General features: G+C 38.1%; 1 protein-coding gene across 3 annotated transcripts in view; it reads left to right on the top strand.

The window, feature by feature from the left end:
- The window catches only part of SLC12A1 (solute carrier family 12 member 1), a 55,230-nt gene extending 39,648 nt beyond the window's left edge, over positions 1–15,582 (top strand). For all 3 annotated transcript variants that reach the window (XM_069866954.1, XM_069866953.1, XM_069866955.1), the window contains exons 18-27: positions 490–630; positions 2,511–2,617; positions 3,429–3,511; positions 6,100–6,243; positions 8,170–8,301; positions 8,531–8,642; positions 9,739–9,825; positions 12,175–12,310; positions 14,610–14,677; positions 15,412–15,582. In XM_069866954.1, coding sequence (XP_069723055.1) covers positions 490–630; positions 2,511–2,617; positions 3,429–3,511; positions 6,100–6,243; positions 8,170–8,301; positions 8,531–8,642; positions 9,739–9,825; positions 12,175–12,310; positions 14,610–14,677; positions 15,412–15,547 — 1,146 coding nt within the window. In that variant the 3' untranslated portion in view covers positions 15,548–15,582. The remainder of the gene's footprint in view (positions 1–489; positions 631–2,510; positions 2,618–3,428; positions 3,512–6,099; positions 6,244–8,169; positions 8,302–8,530; positions 8,643–9,738; positions 9,826–12,174; positions 12,311–14,609; positions 14,678–15,411) is intronic.
- Positions 15,583–20,883: the final 5,301 nt, after the last annotated feature.

Consider the following 20,883-nt stretch of genomic DNA (forward strand, 5'->3'; position numbering starts at 1 on the left):
CACATGGGTTTTGTCTCATTAAATTACCAGACAGCCACCAGAAGAACCTGGTGGCAAAGGCATTTTTATCTTTAATTGTATGGCAACAACCTTTCCTCTTAGAATTAGCAGACAGGAGCTTAACCGTGTATATTTAGATCTGCTGAGACTTGTTTACATAGTCAAGTCAGGGAGGAACTTTATTCACGCTGAGATGCTTCATCATACCTTAGATATTTTTCTAAGATGTTACAATCCAAACTAGTCCTTCTTTCTGTCAGAATCACTATATTTAAGTAGCATTAACAGCTTCAGCCCTCTCGAACAGAATGTGAATTATGTTAGCTGCACAGTTCTTTTCAAAGGGCTGAATCTCTGTGGATCCTTTCTGGAGATGTATTTTTCTGACTCTCTCGGTTCTCTCCCATAGCAGACTAGGTAACTCCTTCAAAATCACTGTGTGGTGTATAATACAAAGCCCTCTTAATAATATTTTATTGTATCATGCAGGGACCACGCAAGCTGTGTGTTAAGGAGATGAACAGTGGAATGGCAAAAAAGCAGGCCTGGCTCACAAAGAACAAAAGAAAAGCCTTTTATGCAGCAGTGGCAGCTGACAGCTTCAGAGATGGAGTCAAAAGTCTACTTCAAGTAAGTGTTTTGTTTACAGAACACGTAGAAGAGCGTTACATCAAAGCATCCCTTTATGTAAAGCATTGCTGTTTACTTCTTAAGAAGCCCCATGTATATATGGATAGTGTTATAAACACAAAGGGCCTTCTACGGGTACATGTATTTATATTACAGGTTATTTCATAAAGAGATCTAGTTCTGGGCTATTGAATTGCAAGACAAGGCAGCCTGATTCTCTCCTAAATGAACAAGACATCATTATAAAAAAAAAGGCATCTACAGGGCAATGTATGAATGTCTATGCAGTAAACACTTGATACACTTAAAATCAATTCTACTGTTTGGTATTATACTGTATAGTAAATATCTGAGACTATTTTTGCATTCATTGAAAACTGCATAACATACATTTTCTCAAAAATAGAAAGAATGCCATCTAAATAAGAGAGACTGCAATATTTTTCTATTACTCTAAGAAAACAGCAGATCATTTCCAACAGTCCATTTAAAATGGCCTTAATGAAGGCACAGAGGCACTGTTTTCATATTTCTCATCTTCCTCTCTCTCACACATATATGAATATTTAAACATACAGGTTCTGAGACAAAAATGTAGAGAAAATTCCCATTCTTTGCACAAAATACACTGTTGAAATGACATCAGTTCAAACTGAGGAGAGAATTGACTAAAATACTCTGGGTAACAGTCACCCACTGGTAGCCTATGAGGGCTCTTTGTACACTTGCTGAATAGACGGTACAATTGAGCAAGATAAGATATTATTAATAAAGATCCCTTTGTTCTATCAAAGAATCACAAAGACATTTCATCTTGGGTTTATACATTGTCTCAGTAGGAGATCCTTCCGCTGCTTTTGAGAACATTTACAGTCTGATGATCTCTTCTTTTCCATTAACTACTGAAGCACTGTTGCCAAATTCAACTACTGGACCACAAATAATTCCCTTCCAGCCAACAGAAGGATAACCATATCATCATTTTAACCTAGGAGCATATGCGTTCCTTTGCCAAACAATTACTCATTTCAATGTAAATACTGCAGATCTATCAGTGCTACTCAAAAAAAACTCCAAACAAATCCACCAAGGTTCCAACAATTTTTATCTATTTTCTTTTTGGTAGTAGTAAAAATTGTCAAATGTAACAACTTGACAAGCTGGTGTATTTGTGGGTCCTTTCCCAAAGGTTCCCAATACATTGAGTGTTTAGATTTCTATAAAAGTTAGGTTAGCTGAATCTAGATCTGACAACCCTCATTTATTCAGGTTTTAGTATCCAGGACTACTTTTGGAGGCAATCCAATATTTTGGCAAACCGTTTGTTCTTCCTGCTTATAAACTGTAATTTTTTCTATAAAGCATGCTCATTTAATTTGGGATTACCTCTTGGAAAAATTACAGCAAACAGAACAGTGACATTTTCTAAGTTTAAGGCAAAAAATTATTCTTGAGAGAACATGCCTGTTCTGCATATCTGAGGTGCTTTGAGAGTCTTCAGACCCAGTTCATCTATCGAGCATTCCAAATCTGATAAAAGCTTTACGCTATTATGTTAGAATGAGCATACAAACAGTGCTTGAACTCTCTCTTGATTCCAAGTTATTGAACCATTTTAATGAGAGCATGTCAGAAGAAATGCAAATGAATGCTAATTTAGCAAAACTACATTTCTGTCATCTAAAATCATTTATAGTTGGAATGATTTAGAGCTAATCTTTCTGCTTTATACACGGGTATGAGCATGAAGGACATTCACGGAATGCAATCTAGTTTTAAGTGTCTCCAGAACATTACTTCAGTTATCTTTTGCCGTTATTTTTCATTTACAGTAAAAGCATGCGTGTGTACCTTCTCATGCAGTGTTTTAATATTTTTAGGCCTCAGGCTTGGGTAGAATGAAACCAAATACCTTGGTGATTGGATTTAAGAAGGACTGGAGAAACGCCACTGCCACGCAGGTTGAAAACTACGTGGGCGTTATACAGTAAGTCAGAGTTCAGCATCTCCTTTTTCACTCCTCTTATTCCATACAGAATTTGATGTGTAGGAACAATGTAAGAAAACACCTACAAATCTGTGCTCGCACATGCAAGCTCTGTAACAGAAGTTTCTACCCATTAAAAAAGGCACCTTGGCTCACACACCCCTAGTAAGATCCGCTTAGCCAACATTGAGCTAATGTGAATTGACAATGGTACATAAAGAAGCTTCCTTGCTGCCAGCAGTGCTTTTGCAGAACTCCATTTTCCCAGTTTTAGCAGGCAGGAGCTCAGAGAAAAACAACCCTAACGTATATACTTGGGGAATAAGAGAACATTGTGGAATTCTTCTTTCAAGCCTAGGAGACAGAGCAAGAGCCTTGCTTCAAATCTCATGTGTGTCCAAGGCTCAGTGGCTCTGTGGGTTGGGATTTAGCCAAGAAACAGTCATTTAGAAACAGGCTTCTCACAGATTCTTGTTCAAAATTCACCTGTTAAGCTGAAGTGTGTTAAAGGACAACAAAATCCACCCCTAGCTTTATTATTTCCTCAGAGAAAGGGGAAAAATTACCCAACAGCAACCCAGTTCCTAAAATGTGTTGTTGGAAAGACCCATTTCAGGAATAGACTATCTGTTCCCATGCTCAATGATAATCTTGGGCAATTCCTTCTGCAATTTTACCTAGAGCAGCCTAGTACATGGCAATAACACCTTCCTATGAGCGCTAGTGCTTTTCCTGATCTGCTCAAATTAGCTTTCCTCCTTGACATGCATGACGTGAAAGCATATTTATTCTTCTTTTTCTTGCTTTTCAGTGATGCTTTTGATTTTGAGCTCGGCATGATTATTGTTAGAATTAGCCAAGGATTTGATATATCTCAGGTTCTCCAGGTTCAAGGTATGTGATGACTCAATAGCTGAATGCTGCTTACATGCCCAGCACAAGAAGGAATGTAATCGATACTCTTAGACTCACCATCTGGTTTCTAGGTTAGTTCCTACACCCGTAACTTCTACAGTTCCTCCTCATTCTGCAGTTTCAATCCTGCCTGAAATCCTTGCTGGCAGTGACAGGAGACCAAGCCTCACACATTAAGGGGCTCTATACGCCAGAGAACTCAATGCTCAAAGAACTTCCAGCCCGGGACTCGACTAACGCAGCAAAATCAGCTGTGCCACAGCAACATCAGCTGTGCCACAGCAACCACTAATTCTGTGGCGCGTTTTCTTCCTGTTCTTGGCCCACTTTCCTCCTCCTTCCTACCTGCCGTCTCTGGGATTGGTGGGAATCAAAGCTGCATTTTTGGTGCCACCTCTGTGGGATCATAGAATCATGGAATAACCAGGTTGGAAGAGACCCACCGGATCTCTGGGGCCCAGAGAGTTCGTATCAATGCAAAAATGTGGAACCTGCAGTTTTCACACTTTGTTCATTCTTCCTTAGGTTAGCGCTGCATATCTCGGGAGGAAAGGGAAAACCCTCCAGCATAGCACAACTGTTCAGGGAGACATGCTACCTAGGTGGAAAAGGCAGAGGGAGGCAGAGCATGCAGGCAGTTGCACCTAAATGAAGGGCTTCCAAGAGCTACATACAACAGTAGCCTTCATTTTTCCTTTTCCTCTTTAGTACACAGACATCTCACCGGTTTTCTTAGGTACCCTGGGGAGGGAATGACTTCATATACAAACCCCATCAGAACAATTTGCCAGGTTTTCAATCAATTTTCTCACTCCTTGTTAGTTTGAGCAGACAGATACAGCCTAAGCCTGGACGTTGTTCCTAGAGTCGCTTTCCCTCCACGCCAGACAAATTTTTTTGTGTTCTAAATGAATTAGACATCACACAATCCATAAACCAGGAACACAGGCTGGGATGGAGAGACTGGCAACTCTTTGCTGCCGCCTGCTGTAAATCTGCCTCCTCCTCTAGTTTCCCAGAGACACAGACCATGCTCAGGGACTGCAGGGCACAAGAACACACAGAAAGGGCACGAGTAGCTTAGCTAATTAAAAACAAAATTAGCACCCTATTAAAGAGGACGGATTCTAGGATGAGGCAACCCTCAAAAGCAAAGCACCTCTCAGAATTAAAAGGCACCAGAGACTCCTTTAAGAAACAAAGGTAGATGATTACTCACCCCGCAGACTCTCTGTCACCTTGATGTGCATGAGAGCTACAGCACAAAACTAAAAAATCCAAACTAATCAGGCTTTTTTTTCTCCCCCCGTTGATACCTCCAAGAGATCTGCCTGTTTCTTTGCTTGCTGTAAGTCGGAAACCAACTACTTCGAAATCACAGTCATTAGAACATCAGTGAAATGACAGCAAATACCAAACAGCTTTGCAATCTTACAAACTAAAAAATCCCTCAAACCCGCAGAAATGTTTTGAAGCAGATATAAAATCTCTGTAGTGGGGAGAAAAAAAAACCAAAAGACCATTGTATTCTATTGTATTCCATGCTACAGCTTTCCCTTTAATGGAAAAGCTGAAATTTTAGTTTTGAATAACCATTAAGTTAGTGGCTATCACCATGTCTAATAACCAGAAGCACAAGGCTGCCATGGATTCTAAAGTAAAAGAAATTATATTCTTTTCTGCTGGCAATTGAGAGTGCAAAGAGCTAATAATGTCTAGCTAGTAAGGGTTTGGGGCTTTTTTAAACACATAGTCTTAAATGAATTTACCTCATACTTAGCCCAGGTATTATTCAAATAGAAATTTTCTTCATGAAAAACGCTTTCTGCAGGCAAATGCCTGTATCATATTAATTAGCGTCTCACCATAATATATTCTGCAATAACATGTGGTACCTTTTTCTCAGCAAAAGTCTAATATTGCTGAGATGAAATTGTTCTTTTATATTACTGAATTTACAGAACTGGACAGCTAAACCTTACATCTTTGTGGCAAATGCTAAAAAAAAATAAAAATGCTAACAATATTTCAGCATAGAAACTGACGGCATATTCAGGCCCCTTATATATTTCTCAGAATTTCAAAGTCCAAAGCCATGTGACCTTGTTCTTAGAATAGAGACCCAAGGGCAAGAACTCCATACATCAGCTTTTCACTTTAGGAAAACAGCTCTACTAATGTGTTTTCAAATTCTTGAGTAAAGAAACCAAACAAACCCACCCACAAACATAACTCAAGAAATAGAATCTCCTGTAACTAGAAAACATAGTAAGACTGACTTTGATCTGGAAGAGGAAATCTGAGAGCAGCTGCTTAGCACTTTAGTATACACCATGGCTGTAGGCATGGGCACCGTAAGTTAGGGCTTATAGAGATTAATTCAGCTTCCTCCTCCCTGCTGGTTTGCGAGGAAAAATCTTCTAAAAGCTTTTCCTCCCAGCAGCTTTACATTATGTACAAAGTACCACAACAGCAATTCCATCACCACTGATATAATTTCAGTAAATTATTTCATTTAAAATAAAAAGTGATGTGTTACCAGTTCCTTTACTTCTCCCAATATACAGAGGAATTAGAGAAGCTGGAGCAGGAAAGATTGGCACTGGAAGCTACTATTAAAGAAAATGATTTCGAAGAAGGGAAAAGTGGCATCTGTGGATTATTCAAAAAAGCCACCACGCTCACTATCACAAAACGTGAAACAAAAAAGGGTAAGTTCCAAGATGACAACGTCTCCCTGACCCTTCAATGCATCCCATTTTCGCCAATATGCAAACTGGACTCCAAGACCAAAACTCCTGAGCCACACAAAAGCCCCTGGCAAACCTGCCCCAGCTGCCAGAACAATGCAATGGAGAAAGGAGTGAGCATCTTCTGCTGGTAGGACACACAGTCTCATACAACACAACTACCTGCTTTCCTCCCTCATTTGCTAGACGAGTTGCTCAGCTCAGCTGATGCTGAATTCTGTTTGTCAAGAATAGCACCATGGTTAGTAAAGTCTGAGGAATACAGAACAAGCTGGGGGTTGTTTTGTTGGTTTCTTTTGAGCGAGCACTTTCATTTTTTTTTACACAGAGGCCTTTTTTCTCCTCTCTAAAGAAAACAGGAACAAATGCACAATACTCAGGGAACAAGTAATCTCACGTTATTCAACATACACACACAAATCCAGTATCCAGCTGAAAATCAGGTAAAAATAGCACTGCTGCTCTATATTCTATGCGTAATTTCATAAAAACGCACAAATGAAGGTGGTAAAAGTACTGAAAGTACATATACAGCATGCTGTCAAATAACTAATTAACCCATAATTTGAATATATAGGGGATGAAGAGAAAATTACATTTCAGATAGAGTAAAAAGATGTATATATACAGACAGAATTAAAGGTCTCATTTCACAATTGCTAGGCTGCAATGATAATGATCCACCTGAAGCCATGATTGTACGCAGACAAGTATTTTCAGAATTTTCACCTGCAGAGACCATTACATCTGGCTGTGCATGCAGCTCCTACAGGTATCAAGAAGATCTACAAACTGGAAACATAAAATGTCGTTATTCTTTACTTGGCAGACTTCAGTTCACTTTGCAGGCTTCAGTAAATATATTTTTATAACAAATACCACAAAAATGTGCATCCCTCTTTCAACTACCCTTTTCAATTTAGTCCAGAAAGGCATAAAGGAAATACATATTACACGCTTCAGCTCTATATACCAGACAGATGATGTTAATAAATACCCCCACCTCTCCATTTTGCTTATACATTCATCCTCCCAGAGCTGTTGCATCTTCCAACATAGACGCTATTAACTATAGAGGAAAGCCGATAACTGCTTTAGAACCGTCCTGTACACGCTCTAGAAAGAGAGGAAAACCAAACAAAGCATTTTCAGAACCTAGCAGATCAGAGTAAAAACCTCTAAAAAAGCCTGCTCCATTTAAAGTACTGTTGTGACACCGTCTCTTTGAAATCATTGAAAGAGAGGTAGTAATAAAGCCACAGGCTTCAAAAGATGAAATGAGAAAATACATTTTTAGTACATAGGCAAGACTTTACACTTTAAAGCCAGTCAAGCAAACAGCAAGAAATAATGTTTATTTTCAATTAACAAGGACCCTCTCAAGCATAGGGAAGTTGCCATTTCTACTTACGTTTCCCGTTTTCCAGTCTTGGCTCCACCTGTGCTCTCGTTGTACCCTGTTACCTCTTTGTCCACTGTTACTGTGCATTTCAGGGTGCCCTGTATTTTACAACAGCCCACTGAGCTTGTACGTGGTGTGGCATGATGCCATTTATTCCCAAAAATCTATCAGGTATTTCCCAACTGCTGTTTAAGGCCTCAGTGAATTTTAGGTTAACTAAAAAGATCCAGAGAACAAATTATCAGATAACTCTTTTGAAAATGTTATAAGTGAGGGACAAAGTATTACAGAAGCTTTAGTTTCTGTGTTTATTAAAAGTCCATAGCACCTGCACTATACATTTTTTTAGATCTAAAGGATAGAAATATCAGAAACAGTTGATTTTCCCAAAGCTTTCTTGAAGCTTTCTCTCTACGCGGCCCCCTAAAGCTATTCGTTGCCTCACTTATCAGAAATCCTTCCACACTTTGTCTTTCTCTTTCCAGAGCACACCATTAACACAATACAGTCAATGCACGTGGGTGAATTCAATCAGAAGCTGTTAGAAGCCAGCACTCAATTTAAAAAGAAGCAAGGAAAAGGTACAATTGACATCTGGTGGCTGTTCGATGACGGAGGTAAGGAATTTGAGGAAAAAATCTCAGAGAGGGAGATTTTTGTGTTACCAAATACAAATATAGACTTGGGAACTTGCACGAGACAGTTTTCTTTTAAATTATGTAGTCACTTTTCTGTCTGGCTTAAATGTTTTAAGATTAATTTACATCACACCCTTCTCTCAAGGATGGAATTTTTACCACACAATGTACTAATTTGATCTTCCTGCAACTTTATGTGTTCTTCTAGGTCTAACAATCCTCATTCCTTACATTCTAACTATCAGGAAGAAGTGGAAAAATTGCAAATTAAGGATCTTCACTGGAGGAAAAGTCAATAGGATTGAAGAAGAAAAACTAGTGTAAATATGACTATATTTGTCTCACTTTTTAGAGTTTGAGTTGACGCTGAATATAATGAATGTGCAGCAGGAATCTGGGAATTCCTCAGCACAACTGGCTTGTATGATGGGCATCACGAAAAAAGAAACGTACTTGATAGAAAGGTGTTGAGCTTATGGCATAGCCCTCAAGGTTCAGTGTAAATGGTGATTACCAAACGAAACTCACATCCAGCATTTTCTCCCATTAATAGTTCATATTCCCTACACTAAGAGCAGCCTGCACTCTGCAATAAGAATATGATCATTTTTATGGGATTTACAAGAAATTGTCCAGTTAAGAGTAAGTGAAATAGCGTATGAAGCTTCTCATATGTGAATACTATAGACACACCTCACATAAATGTGATTAATCATGGTAAAATGTAAAGAAATAAAAGAGAAAGTTAATCAACTTTAAGACTAAGTCGACTTGACTTAGCTTTTTAAAGAAATTCTAGATTTCATAATCATCATCTAAGTTCCCATCGATGCTTTACCCAAAGGCAAAATTGACCTAACAACACCTCTCTAATTTTAGCACACACATAAAGCCATAAATTATTCCTCCTGCCAACTGGAGGTGAAAATCAAAGTATTGTCTTTTATGAAAATACGTAAAGAAAACATGTGAGTAGATTGATATAAATTCAGAAATGAAAAAGATTGTTTAAGTATTGCAGGATTTTACACACTCCATGCACAGAATTTATATAAGAAACCTTCTCTAAGTATCAGAGAATTCTGTCCAACTGTATTTTGAATATTTTGTCTTTATAATTCAAGCCTTTCCAAATACAAAGTACCATTTTTTTCCCAAAATGTAAACACCTTTCCCTCTGCTATTCATTTACCTTTTTTGTGGTTTTCATCAATCATCAGTTAAATGATCATACTACAGCAATCACATCAATCCAGTTCTGTAATTGGAAACTGAAACATTACAGCATTTAAAGTAATTTGTCATATAGTTAAAGATAATGAGACAACTGTGTTTCATATCTTAACTCATTTATAAGTGCTCTTTGATGCAAGGCACTCAAATAGAGTGATAAAATATTCTCTGTTTTGTTTTCAGGATGGCTTCACTTCTAAGCAAATTCAGAATAAAATTCGCTGATATTAATATCATTTGTGATATCAATATAAAACCCAACAAAGAGAGGTAAGAAATATTATCCAAACCCATTACTTAGCAGCAGGCCTTTATCAGAAGCTTGTTTCTTTTATGTTTAGCATAAAAAAAACCCAAAACACGCCACAAAGTATAACACCGTCACTTTATTGCAATCATTTTCCAAGTACCTGGAGCAGGAAAAAGAACCTTTTAACAACCACTACTGAAAGGGTCAAAACTAGAGGCAGCCTTTTTCTTTATGTTGTAATAATAAGACTAATGAGACACCACACTTATGAACCACTAAATTTAATAGGCATGTTATGATGGCTTTTCATATCTATTTAGGTTGCAATAGTCATCACTTCATATTATTCAGTCACAGTTCTTTTGTAAACTCACTATCTCTGCCAACTCACCCGTCTGGGTTTTACCATGATTTCATAAACTTAACATTTTTCTGGCCAAATACAAGCATACTTACCCTTTCCCAGAAGGACAATATTATAATACTTCCTTATCACTCAAATGCAATGAATGTTTAATGTTTTTAAAAATTAACTTATCTACAGAATTGATGTTCATAGCCAGATGTTAAGAAGTTGGTAAAATTGTGCTCAGGAAGCTCCACCTCCAACTATTTTAGTTAAAAAAAAAATAATCTTCAAGTCCTTGCTTTCTAAAACATTTGTCTATAGAAATCACCCATTTCTTCTGCTCTATGTAGACAAAAGTAGTTTGCTCAGGGAATAACAGAATCCTAACTCAGTTCACAATATTGTTCTTGGTCTTAAAGATCCTCTGAAAATATTCTCACCCTGTTATGCTCTCTTCCATCCCTTCCCTTCCTCATTTCTTGATAGGTCTATAGCTATTCTGTAATCAAAGGGCTCCTTTCACACTCAAAGCCCCTCCTGAGTTCAACTGCAAACCCAGGTTAGTCTCTTAATCCTTCTATGTCCATTTTCTACACACACACATAACTTTGCAAAAATATTAGATTTACCAGTGTTAATACAGTGCATTGGAGATTTTTACTTAAGAAATGCAATTAAAGAATATAAAGATTTTATTACTAGATATCTAAAGTCACTTATTAGTGCCCTATGATCTCTCAGTTAACATTTTGTAATTATATAAAAGAACTGTGCAGAATACTTCTTTTTTCCAGTACTATGCAGTGATTTTACTTAAATAAAACTATAAAAAGAATCATATCTGGCATTAACGTAAAAATTAAACACATTTGCTGCATCAAGACTATCTGAACAGAACAAATGAATATCGTGCCAGATGCTTGCTACACCACTGTATCTCTCCCAGCTGGCATCCCATTTATTTCACTAACAATTAGAGGACTATCACTATTTTACATACTGAAACAGACACCAAGGATGTTTACATACTGTGGCAATTTAGCGAGAGCAACATGAAATGCTGCATGTCACAGCCTTGAACCCATCTCTTGACCTCCTGGCCACACAACGAAGTCCAGCCTGTGCCCAGTCTCCTGTTTCACTGCTCAGTGAGGGCTGTCAGCGTAAGGTGCTCATAGAGACACACGATAATACATAAAAAACTCCCTGAGGCCTCTCTGGGATGATAGAAACTTTCAATAAACAGGCAAGCAGGGAAGTACAGAAGGATGATAAGCTTCTCCAGACAATGACAGTCAAAAGCTCCAAAAAACCAAATTGAAATTTAGAGAGAAAATCTGTGGAAAAGTGAAGTGAATACAAATCTCATATCCCATACAGCAAAAAAAACCAAACTCTATAGCCATTTCCTTCACCTCCTTACTACAGGAGTTTTATATCACCTGTTTCTCTGTTTTATTAGAACTGTAACAGTAAAACTGTATCAGTCAGGTGATTGTCCCAGTTAATGCTAAAACCATAATGAAAGCTCTGTATATATGAGGAGACCCATATTCATTGTTAATGTTAGTAACCAATATACTGTAGTTTGAAATTGCTTGGAGGCATTCAAGGCCAGGTTGGATGGGGCTTTGAGCAACCTGATAGAGTGGAAGGCAATCCTGCCCATTACAGGGGGTTGGAACTGCATGATCTTTAAGGCCCCTTCTGATCCAAACCATTCTATGGTTCTATGAACCCATTTTTGCTACAACCAGAATATGCAGAAAATTCTCTGCAACTCTAATAGGCCAAATGTAGTGTTTACTGATCCTCAAACTTTGAATTCTCCTCAAATAACCCCAACATTTTGAAGTGGCAGAGATATAATTTGGGGCACAAAGTAGCAAAGAACAGTTAAAGGTTTTGCATGTTTTTCAGCTACAATTATATCAGTGGGTCCTGCCATAAACAGTGTCTGTGAAATAAGTTAGTGGGTTCGTACCCTGCAGCAAGTCCTCCTTTGTAATTCCTGTTTCAGCTGGAAATTCTTTGAAGAGATGATTGAACCATTTCGCCTCCATGAAAGCTGCAAAGATATAACAACTGCTGAGAAATTAAAGCGAGAGACTCCATGGAAAATTACAGATGCAGAGCTGGAAGCATTCAAGGAGAAGGTAAAGCCTTGCCTACCTTTCTATTATACATCTGTACTTTTTCTTGCACTCCAGATGTTTGAAGTGATTAGTAAGAAAATGTGAAATACCAGATACAGAATTAAAAACATGACATGTACAAACCTGGTTTTGATATTTACAAATCGGATTTACATTGTAAACACTGCAGAGGTGTGTTATGATTGCATTATTCAGCACTTTGTAAGACTTTGGCATGTTTACACAGTATTTACCATGCTGAGGAGAAGCTCTACCTACACTAGAACCAGCCTGATGAAAATTACCTCTGAACCAAAAGACACATAGTACTGTGCTGAGCCTGAGCTAATAAGATCTCCTTGGAGGTTTATTAAATGGGTCCACTGTTTTTAGAGCTTGAACCTCTTAAAAAGAGTGCAGTGCCAAACATTCACCATTTCAGAAATCTAGAACTGTATCCAGAGCCTACAACTGGCTCTAGGAATTTTTCCAAAGGCAAGATTTAACATGGATTCTTATCGCAAAAGTAGAGTGAAGACTCAACTTGTCCACAACGCAGGAGCCATCCCATGGTTCAGAGGCACTAAGGTTGATGTTGGCTGATCCACTGGGTGAATTATAGCCAGGCTGCTCTTTAATTTTGTCGGAACACACCTTTTTATCAATGAACTGTCAGGCTTCATCAGGCCAGTGCCAAAAGGATACTGGAAACCCTTCCATCTTTGAGACAAGTTCTCCTGTTACTCACAAAGAATTGATCTAGCAATCCTATTTATGGTTCCTGTTGGATTAACCTTAGTGCACTGAGAGTTTAGTTACCTCCACTTTATGGTGTTGGTTACTTCCTCAGCAGAGCAAGGATTGTGAGTCTGTGCTCAGAGCTGCCAGAGGTCACAGCCCGACTTATTAACATAAGCTGAAATCAATGGTGATAACACACTATACTACCAACTGCAGCAGCTGGGAAGCAGACTGACTGCTCACTGTATGACCCTCTTCGTAGATTTGATAACCAGCATAGAGCTTTGATAGTCAGCTGTGGGCACAAAACTCCTGAAGTATTCTCTGCATAAATGATCAAAATTTGGGAGTCAGAGCTTTTATAACACCTCAGTATAAAAGACAAAGGGTATATAATCCCAGGTACACACAATTGTGTGCAGAACCAGTGAGGTACAACAGGAAAAAAATACATGATTAAGCTTAGCCTTGTCTAAGTCACCAACTAAAGAACCAGGAAAAAAAAACCTCAGGTTGAAAGCAGTTAGCAATATAAAAATGCCAAATCTCTCTGTAAAATAAGAACTGCAACAACAACTCTAGCTTACACACTGGGAAAGACATGCCCCTTATCTTCAGAAGTAAGACAGTTCTGGGAATTTTATGGAGGACATTAGAACATATTTAAAATTCAAAAGAAAAACCTGGCAGTGCAGATAAAGGGTGATGTTACAGGATGACTCTCATGAGATAACAGCTAGCTAAATTATGAGGATTCTTTCTTATATAACATGTGTAAAAGAACAGCAAAATTTCTGTAGAGAAGGAAAAATTAAGGTCTGAATGGAGAAAAACCAGCTTTTTACCTTCTCCAGGGAAAGAGAGAATAATTTATCAGACTAGTTAAGATGCATCTATCTCCCCTGCTGCAATCTCCCTATACACAAACCTGTCCTGGTCTCTTGTTCCCTATGACTTGTTTAAAGTTCTAAAAGCTTTCAGGGCCTGAGCCTGACCAGAAAGTAATCTTGGGTGAATCTCTAAATAACAGCCATTTATGCAATTTGTAAAAGTTCATACAAATATGAAATACAGAAAGCAGCTAAGTCTCACTCCAGACTCCTGGTCTTTTGTTTAAAAGGTGAATTTTTGGCAAGATGCTCATTTACACATGGATGTTCAGTCCTACTGGCACAGCAGCTAGACATAGAAAAGAGATTAATTAATACATTAAACACCACCAAATAATAGCACTAAGGAGTCTCTGCACACTTCCCAAACACCTATACTCCATAGCCAAAGAAATACTTGAGTACTATGGCAGGTACTGTCAGTACAAAAATAATACCTATCCCCAGGAAATCTCACAACGGTGAACAGTGCTGGCCCCAGGTGACTATAGTCAAGGAGCACGACTTAGCCTCACATTTTACCATCTCTAGCACTCTGAACCACAGAGAAATCCTGACTTTCAATGCTGCCAAAGCAACTGCAGCAAGTCCTGTGGGCAATGGGTAGTGTAGAAGTCTGTAAGGCACCAGAACTGAGCATCACTGACCTAATCGATTTTTCCTTTTCCCTCTGTTTTTCTTTTAATCAGAGTTACCGCCAAGTCCGTCTGAATGAACTCTTACAAGAGCATTCAAGGGCAGCTAACCTCATTGTCCTGTGAGTTGCAAGATTTTGGTTCTAACTTAAGAGAATAATCTAATGTGTAAAGGGATTCTGAACTAGAGCAACAGAACATTTGTGTTACTTCATTGAAGGCAAAAATAATCTCTATAATGCCTTTTGAAGGACTTGCATCTGGACTGACACTTCTCTGGGACTACACTGAATATTAATCTTTTCTAGTAATTCTTCATAGCTTAAAACAAAGTTCTACTCACAAAAAGGTGACAAAAATGTAATCTTCACATCCAAATCTACATGTTGAGTATTACATCTGCTTACTCAACTGCAGAAAACATACATTTTCCTTTTGTTTCCCCCAACTATTAACAACTCAAAGTTAGAAAAATTATTCTCTTGGTCTGCACATAATAAATGGGGTTGTCAGCCAAGATCTACTTGGAACTATGTCAAACTGAATAAGAATGATGCATTTGTATAAGAAAAAGAGGCCACTGATAAAATTAAAAAGGGAAGCGAGAAGCAGCCACCTTCAGAATAAATTTTAAGTTAGAGCCACGTTTTTATATACAACTTCAATAAATTAATACTTGTGACTTGCAGAAAAACATCTTTAGCTCTATTAATAAAAAAGTAGCTAATCAGGTAATGTTTATCATAACTGACTCATACTTTAACACTCCCATCTAACAGTATTTAGTGAGATGCATATTATCAGGACTACCTCTGTTTTCATAATGTTAATTTTAATTTTCTCTTTGTCTAAACAGGAGCCTCCCCGTGGCAAGGAAAGGAGTAGTGTCTGATTACCTGTATATGGCTTGGCTAGAAATTCTCTCTAAGAATCTTCCTCCAGTCTTAATGGTCAGGGGCAACCACAAAAATGTACTGACTTTCTATTCTTAGAAAAAGATCAGTGCCTAGAATATCCCTTGCTTGATCTCAATGGCAGTGACTTACGAAAGACTAATTTATTTATCACAGAACTAAAACTTAACTAATTGACAGAAAATTTGTCAAAAATACAAAGCAACACAGTGAAGAATTAGCCAAAAAAAAAATGCGATTGGTCCTTGCTGGTGACACACCCCAGTACAGGCAAAAGAAAGGAAATGCACCTACATATATATATATATATATATATGTGAGAGATATATATATAGATCACATGAGATGGCAAATATTTTGAATGCACAAAGAAGAAACTCCACTGATTTTATAAGGTATCTAAAATGCCTTAGACATTTACCTTAGAAAGCCAAAATTAAAATCTACAATACAGAAAGCATTAAATCTGTAAGTAAATTCTTATCTCAAATTGTCTCAAATTCAGCTGTCATAGTTGCTAATAGACACAGAGAAGGATCAAAATCAAGTGCGCCAACTTGGGAGAGAGCTAAAAACCTGTATGGCATCCATCAGGTCAAAGCCATAAACTGATACAATGCAAGTAGAATACCTGTGATGCCATTTAATTATAATATTGCCTAAATATATGCCTACAGCAGGTGCTTTTACTTAAATTGTTCTGCTAATTTATATTAATTCAAATGCTTCTAATTAATTGAAAACCAAAAAAGTTACATATATAAAAGGTAGACTTGAGATATATATATCTATATACACTTGATAAGAACAAGACAAGACTTGATAATGAACGTTCAAGCTCTGAACATGGTATGGAATGTATGATTGCAATAATTAAATGTGATAAGTAAATTTGACAAATAAATTAGTGAAATACTACATATTCTGACAACTTTTGCTACGTTATGGGTTAATACAATCTGACATTATACTTTCGGATAATATGTACATTGATTTATATGATTAGAAAACAAAATAAAATCAATTAATGCCTTATTTTTTACTTACATAAAATATTTATTTTTAGACTTTCTAAATAATATTAATTATAAACTAACTTGAAATAAAGGAAATCCATTCAGTCGTATAATTTCTCTACCTTCTATTCTGCGGCATTATAGTATTTTATCATTTCAGCTATCTGTAAAAGCAGCTTCTCTTTTTAATGAGGGAAGCTATAACCTAGGTGTAAGCATTTTTAAAATTAAAGACCATTAAGAGGTGCAGCTAACTTAATTACTGTAGTTCTGCAACTCCTTTGCAAAGAGCAACTGAAATCTAAGACACAGAAAAGCCAGGGACCTTGAATTTCACTAAATGTTTCTTTTAAAGCAGGCCTCAGATACCATCTTTGCTTGACTTATTAGTCTTGAACTTGTGGAGGATCTAGCACTCTATCTCCAAAAATGATGAATATTTGATATTCACATTTTTTCCAAGTTCAACAGCAGCAATTCAGCAGAACATGGTAATGTAGCCCAATAATCCATGTTTTATTTCCTCCATCTATTAAAGGCAGGACATGAAATACTGATATTTTCTCATAATGTTCTTACTCCACTCCCTCTTACACATTTACAACCAGCTTGAAGGATCACTTTGCAGTTTAACTGCATGACACAGATATACAAGTTTCCTGGATACACTTAGCCTTCCCGCACAGCTCTGAGCAAACCAAACCAAGCCTCACATTTTGCACCTGCAAAACAGGGAGATTATTCTCATCCTTTGCAGAGACGATACAGTAATACAGGAGCTTGTTACACGCTGTCAGGTCATTCCGCCTTTGTAGAATTGCCACGGCCACCACACTTTCCACCTCACTTCAGACACCAAGTAGGTATGATCTGCATAAGGTACCCAAACAATCATCAGAGATAAAAAGAGCTTTTAGGGAGGCTCCACTTAGGCCTTCTGTAAGTGGGTTTCTTATCACAATCTATGGAAGGACCTGGAGGAATTACACACCTGCATTAAGCCCTTCGATTACATACACAAGTGGGGATTGTTTCCTAAATGTTCCAAGTATTTTAATTCTCAGTCTACAGGGAACATGGACCAAAACTGATCCAGGGGACCTAAGATGATTTATTATCAGTTTTACTATGAGCAGCACAAGCTCTAGATGCAATAATGCTTACCTGTCTGGAAGTAAAATTATATTTCCATGAATTCACACAGATAATTTCAACACAGCAGTTTCCTAGGAGCTCCTGTTTCTTGTTCCTCACCACAATTTCTGAAGCGTGTACACAACCAATTTGAGGAGGATACTAATTATGGACTATAAAACTGCAATTTCAATTGCAAAATTTTATTAGTCCACCTACCTCCTTTCCCACTCTGTAACAGATATGTCCTCTTCTGCATACATTATGCATATAACAACTGCTGAATTTTAATCACCATGTTAATAACTGAATTCTAATAACAAGTTTGACATCTCCAGAAAAAACATGGCTCTAAAGCTGTCTAGCACATATTGAGCATACATCACACTACCAACTCTGCAGGTTTATATAATCTAGGGTTGATTTGATCAACCATGACAAAAGCAACATAGATGGGGTGACCAGGGACATTAAAGCGTGAAAACACCGTTGCTATGAAGGAAGAATATTTTGAGTTTCCCTCAGAAGTCTAGGCATCCTGCACAGCTAAGCTTGTGCCTAAGTGCCTGTTAAAATGATCCACTAATGCTCCCTCTTTCTCATAAGTGAATCTTACCTTTCCCTCAAAACCTTAATGGAGCTCGAGCACATATGAAAGGCAGCATTTTGTCATAATTCAGAGAATTCATTCTCTTTTAAGTGTTTTTTACAACCATTGGCAAGTTGCCCATCTTGATCACATACCCCCAGGGCATGATATTCCATAACAGGAATAGGTGTCTCCACCTAGTGCTCCATCCAGAACAGCAGGCTTCCAACCTGTCTTTCACTATATTCTTCAGTCCCCAGCAGATCAGTTTTTGTTTGAGGATTTTGTTTTGGTTTTGTCTTTTTCATTAATTTTATTTTTAAATCAGCAACTCAATAGTGCGAGTAGAAAAGCTACATAACCAAAAAGACACCACATTCTGAGGATAAACACTGGCAACTGCTCAAGCCACACTGTGCAAAGAGGATGCTGCTATCATACCTCACACCCAAAGGAGTTCTCCACTAAATTATCATAAATACAAGGCTCCAACCACCTGCACAGTAAATCTCACCCATCTTAAATAGCTATAATTTTCATTACATCTTTGAAAAGTCCTACCAAAAGCCTTTCTGGCTAGGCAAAATATGACAAGCTGCCCCTCATTCTCAGAAATGAGAATTTCACCTTCCTCGGAGGTGTTTAAGGGACAAGTGGACGAGGTGCTGAGGGACATGGTTTAGTGTTTGATAGGAATGGTTGGACTCAATGATCCAGTGGGTCTTTTCCAACCTAGTGATTCTATGATTCCTCATCCTTGCCTCTTTTTTCTGCGATTCCACATGCTATCTCAAGACCTTCTTAAAGGCAAAAGCAGTTTCAACAACTGATTAGCAGTCTACAAGTACCACGCACTGGCAACAGGTAACATGATTAGCACTGCAGGTGCACACATAGGGCAAAGAGCTAAAGTTTTAGCTATTACTGCCTCATTTATCTCCCCATATCTGTTTGCTACCTCCTCACTGGACTTTAATAAACTGGATGAGGATCATTCCTGATCCTGTTCTCTCTCCTCTGCTACCTGACAGTTATGTTTGTCAGACAGGCAATAAACCCTTGAAGTGCTGCAGCTGTTTGCCAAATAAGCAACTCGGCCCCTTAGTGAGAGGTGAAGAAAATCAAGGGTTTGTAACAATGTGGTTCAGCATATATCAGACCACACTTCAAACATCTTTTCTGGTACCTGGTTGGCACTGCCCCTTGGTAGCCATGCAGGCCATCAAGGCTGCGTGGCCAGTGCTGATGAGGGAACACCTCACACTGGCCTTGACTCTGCTAGGGAAAACATAGCTGACCTAGTGCAACAACAAAAAAACACGGCAAGTTTTAGCTCACATTCTCCACAAAGAACAAGAGCAATAACCCACAGTCACACCATTGCTGGAACTTCATCAGAGGAAACTCATTTTCAGACAAAATAAAGCACTGAGGTTGTTCTGGAACAGAGTAAAAAGCAATGGCAAAATTCCACTGCCCCCCGCACTGCAAAACAAACGAGCAGAAATAGACCTTAATTATAAATAAACACCCTCACAGCAGCCTTTTAAATCGCAAACCTTCATCACTGTGAGAGAGACAGCTGTTCTTGGTGAGACTGGGGTTGGGAATCCCTCTTTTAAAGCCACGACTTTCTTCTTATAAAAATGCTCATTCCAACATCAAGATTTCAGTGAGAAGAATTTTATGGATTATTATCCCTGAAAGAAACTCTTATGTTTCTGTACACAACAAAGCAGCCTCCACTCCTAATCTCAGCAAAAGGCAGATAATTTCAGTTTACCTCACTATTGTTTTTCAAAGTCAAGAGGAAATCTCCAAAGGAGAGCAGCACTAATCAGTAATCAGGACTGCAGGAATGTTGACAGAGCAAACAGCACATTCCCAGGACCAAGGCAAACTAACTTGCCCAGCCCTTAAGTACAGCTTTTTCTTTTTTTCCCCTCTGGTAATGATCTGGGGAAAACGGCATCAATTGGTTGAGAGCTTTCTCCTTCTTAATAAGTTTGGATGAGTCCAACTATTCATAGGCTTCCAGGCTAGCTTAGACATAGTGTAGAACCCAGCCAGGCCATTCTTCAAATCAGTCTTTTTCTACACTATAATGCAGGAAGTTCTCCATTTATCATTAAGTATTCATTTGATACAATCTAAATTCAGAAGTCATGAAATATTCTAAGTAGCTTTTTTACACGGCTCTATGCGACATACACATTCTCACGCCAACAGCGCATGCCATTAAGACAACGTGCTGAACAGAGCTAAAAGAAACCCCAAATTGGGGCATCCTTCAAAATACTTTTCACAATTGGACTGCAACGTGCAGCGATGGTTTCACTGCCATCTGTCAGCATTTAAAAAATTTAACATAGCAAGGAGACAACCATGTAAGCTTTGATCTTTTAAAAAAAAAGGTCACAAAGAACAGTTGTTCAATAAAACTTAGACTAGCATACAGAACTCCTACAGGCTGCAGCAATTTTGCAGAGAGAAAAATCCATCCACCAGCACGGTCAAGCCCAAACCTTGCACCCATGAACCCAACAGATACTCAGCACGAGCACAGAGAACTACAGAAGAATTTAGGGATGTGTTTCATAGATGGGATGGGAAAAAGAGGGCTAAATAACACAGCTTGGCTGAGAAGGAGTCATCCAATTATGAACTGTCGGTCT

The sequence above is a fragment of the Phaenicophaeus curvirostris genome, chromosome 12, assembly GCF_032191515.1.
Source record: "Phaenicophaeus curvirostris isolate KB17595 chromosome 12, BPBGC_Pcur_1.0, whole genome shotgun sequence".
Classification (NCBI taxonomy): Eukaryota; Metazoa; Chordata; class Aves; order Cuculiformes; family Cuculidae; genus Phaenicophaeus; species Phaenicophaeus curvirostris.